This window comes from Apaloderma vittatum, unplaced genomic scaffold (genome assembly GCF_000703405.1).
Source record: "Apaloderma vittatum isolate BGI_N311 unplaced genomic scaffold, ASM70340v1 scaffold30762, whole genome shotgun sequence".
NCBI classification, from domain to species: Eukaryota; Metazoa; Chordata; class Aves; order Trogoniformes; family Trogonidae; genus Apaloderma; species Apaloderma vittatum.
Window position 1 is genome coordinate 2,568 of NW_009703572.1, and position 2,240 is coordinate 4,807.

At 57.8% G+C, this 2,240-nt stretch overlaps 1 protein-coding gene across 1 annotated transcript in view; it reads right to left on the minus strand.

Annotated features, from left to right (window-relative positions):
• The window catches only part of LOC104270354 (protocadherin-1-like), a gene marked incomplete at its 5' end in the record, with an annotated part of 4,648 nt that extends 2,524 nt beyond the window's left edge, over positions 1 to 2,124 (minus strand). The window contains 3 exon segments of the mRNA XM_009864684.1: positions 1,331 to 1,677; positions 1,680 to 1,960; positions 1,962 to 2,124. Of these exon segments, the coding sequence (XP_009862986.1) occupies positions 1,331 to 1,677; positions 1,680 to 1,960; positions 1,962 to 2,124 (791 nt within the window).
• Between the last annotated feature and the right edge of the window lie 116 nt (positions 2,125 to 2,240).

A 2,240-nucleotide genomic window follows, 5' to 3' on the forward strand; every position in this document is an offset into this window, starting at 1 on the left:
TCCTCCGGAGCCCGTGCTGCTGTGACCCAGGCAGCAATGCGGAGGGATGTCTCTGGCTATGCCCGCTCAGGCAAAAACCTTCCCCAAAGAGGGGCCTGAGCAGCTGCCTGGCCGAGGTGAGAAGGAGGAGAGAGGATGTAGCTGCAGCAGCTCCGTCGCAGCATTCAGGGATGCAGCCAAGCGGGGACTGGGGCTGCCTAAGCTCTGCACAGCACCAGCCGTCCCTGCCCACTCGTCAGGAGCTCTGCGTTCACATAAACCTGCCTCTACGCCTATTATTTGCTTTCTAAAGAAGATGAGGTTTGTCTAACACTTGCCTCCCTAATCGGCTCTCTGAGCAGCCTCTTCCCTGCACCATTTGCTGCTCCGCCGTTATCTTGCTCAGCAGATTTGGATGGAGAACGAAAGTTGTTAAATGTAAATTCCACCTTTTACCTCCACTTGCAAAAAAAGGCGGAAGTCATTTTCCCCCTGAAAGATAAAAGCTGAGCAATGGCAGCAGCAGCGTCTCAGCCCATTCTCCTCCCGGCCGTGCGGCTCCCTTATCTGCTTCCAACTTCCATTCTCTTAACAGTGAAAAATGAATTCTTAAAAAATTCACATCAGAATTAGCAAGCAGATGAGAGCTGGCCACGCTCCGCTTATTAAGATGGCAGCTGCAGATAAACAGATGTCGGCTACTATCATCTCAATGCCCCCTCCAAGCCAAATCCACTGAGATCCGCCCCCTCAGCCTCCCCAGGGCCAGTTTGCACCATTGCCTGAGACAGGACAGAGCCCCTGGCCCCTGCAGACAGCAAGGCACCCCTGGAGCGATGGGCAGCCCTCCCTCCCCAGACAGCAGCAAGGGATGCTGCCTGCCCCCCAACTCCCATGCGAGCCTGAGTTTCCATGGAGCAGCCAAGGGAATGCAACTTATGAAAGGGTCTATGTCTTGTCTGCGGGCAGCATTGAGACCGATCTGGCATGAAGCCAGACTCCCCACGGACCTTGGGTCCCAGTCCTCCCCGTAACCCTGAGCCTTGCTCCCGCATACCCGCAGCCCTGCTGCTGACCCGCAGTCACGTCCTGCAGACCGCCCCCCACCCCACTTCTCTGGCCACACCTTCCTGCGTATCCTTTACAACCTCATTTTAGCAGATGTGACACCCCAGGGACCTGCCTGTCTGCTAGCCCCGGTGATACTGTGGGCTCCTAGGACGTGCACCCTTTCTAGGTTCCATGCTCCCTGGAGCAACCGTGGCAGCAAGCAGCCATATAAATGCTCCACAGGTTGTCCCTGCTGCAGCCAAGCAGGAGCTGGGGAGGAGAAGGAAGGCCTTGTGCTCACCTGAAGGACTGAGTGTCCCACGGGGCTGTTTTCGGAGAGCTCTGCCTCGTACAGGGCCTTCTCAAATTTGGGCGCGTTGTCGTTCATGTCCAGGATGGTGATGCGAAGCAGGGCACTGCTCGCCCGTGGCGGGTTGCCTCCATCCTGCACCTTGATGGTCAGATCATAGGAGTCCCACTGCTCCCGGTCTAGATTCCCCATGACGATCAGCTGTGGCTGCTTCTCGTCCTGATCCTCTGCCACTTGCAGCCCAAAGAGCTCCTGTGCCTCCGGACCAGCCGTCAGCTCGTAGGAAGCAACACCATTGGGACCTGAGTCCCGGTCCATGGCCATGGGGATGGAAAAATGTTTTCAGGGATGGAGAGGGTGAGAACTGGCGAGGCAAAGTTGGGGGTGTTGTCATTGATATCAAGCACCTCTATCTGCCCCTCGAGCAGGCGTGGGCTGCTGTTCTGGATCAGGTCAGTGATGGACACTTCGAACTCCAGGAAACAGGGCTGGCCGGGCAGGAGGTGCTGGCACTCACGCAAGCTCTCCCGGTCAATGGAGGTCTCTGTGGTGTAGATGTCCCCAGTCTTGCCATCTACACGTAAGTACGGGGCCCCTACTTCCAGCTTGTAGAGGTGCCCCCGGAAAGCCGTAGTCGGAGGCCAGGCTCCCTATGAGGGTGTTGGGGGGTTGTTCCTCCTGCACTTTGTAGACCACACGCGTCCCAGAGACCAGGGCAGGGAGCTGGAAGAGGAGCCACAGGCCCAGGCAGGATGCCAGCGGTTTCATCCTGCGCTGCAGGGGAGCTGCAAGAAGACACAGACACCGCACGTTAGGCAGCCCCAGGCCCCCGGGACTGCTCCGTCCCAGCCCATTTCCATGACATATCCTTCTGGGTGCAACCCCTGTGCTATGCAGGGCT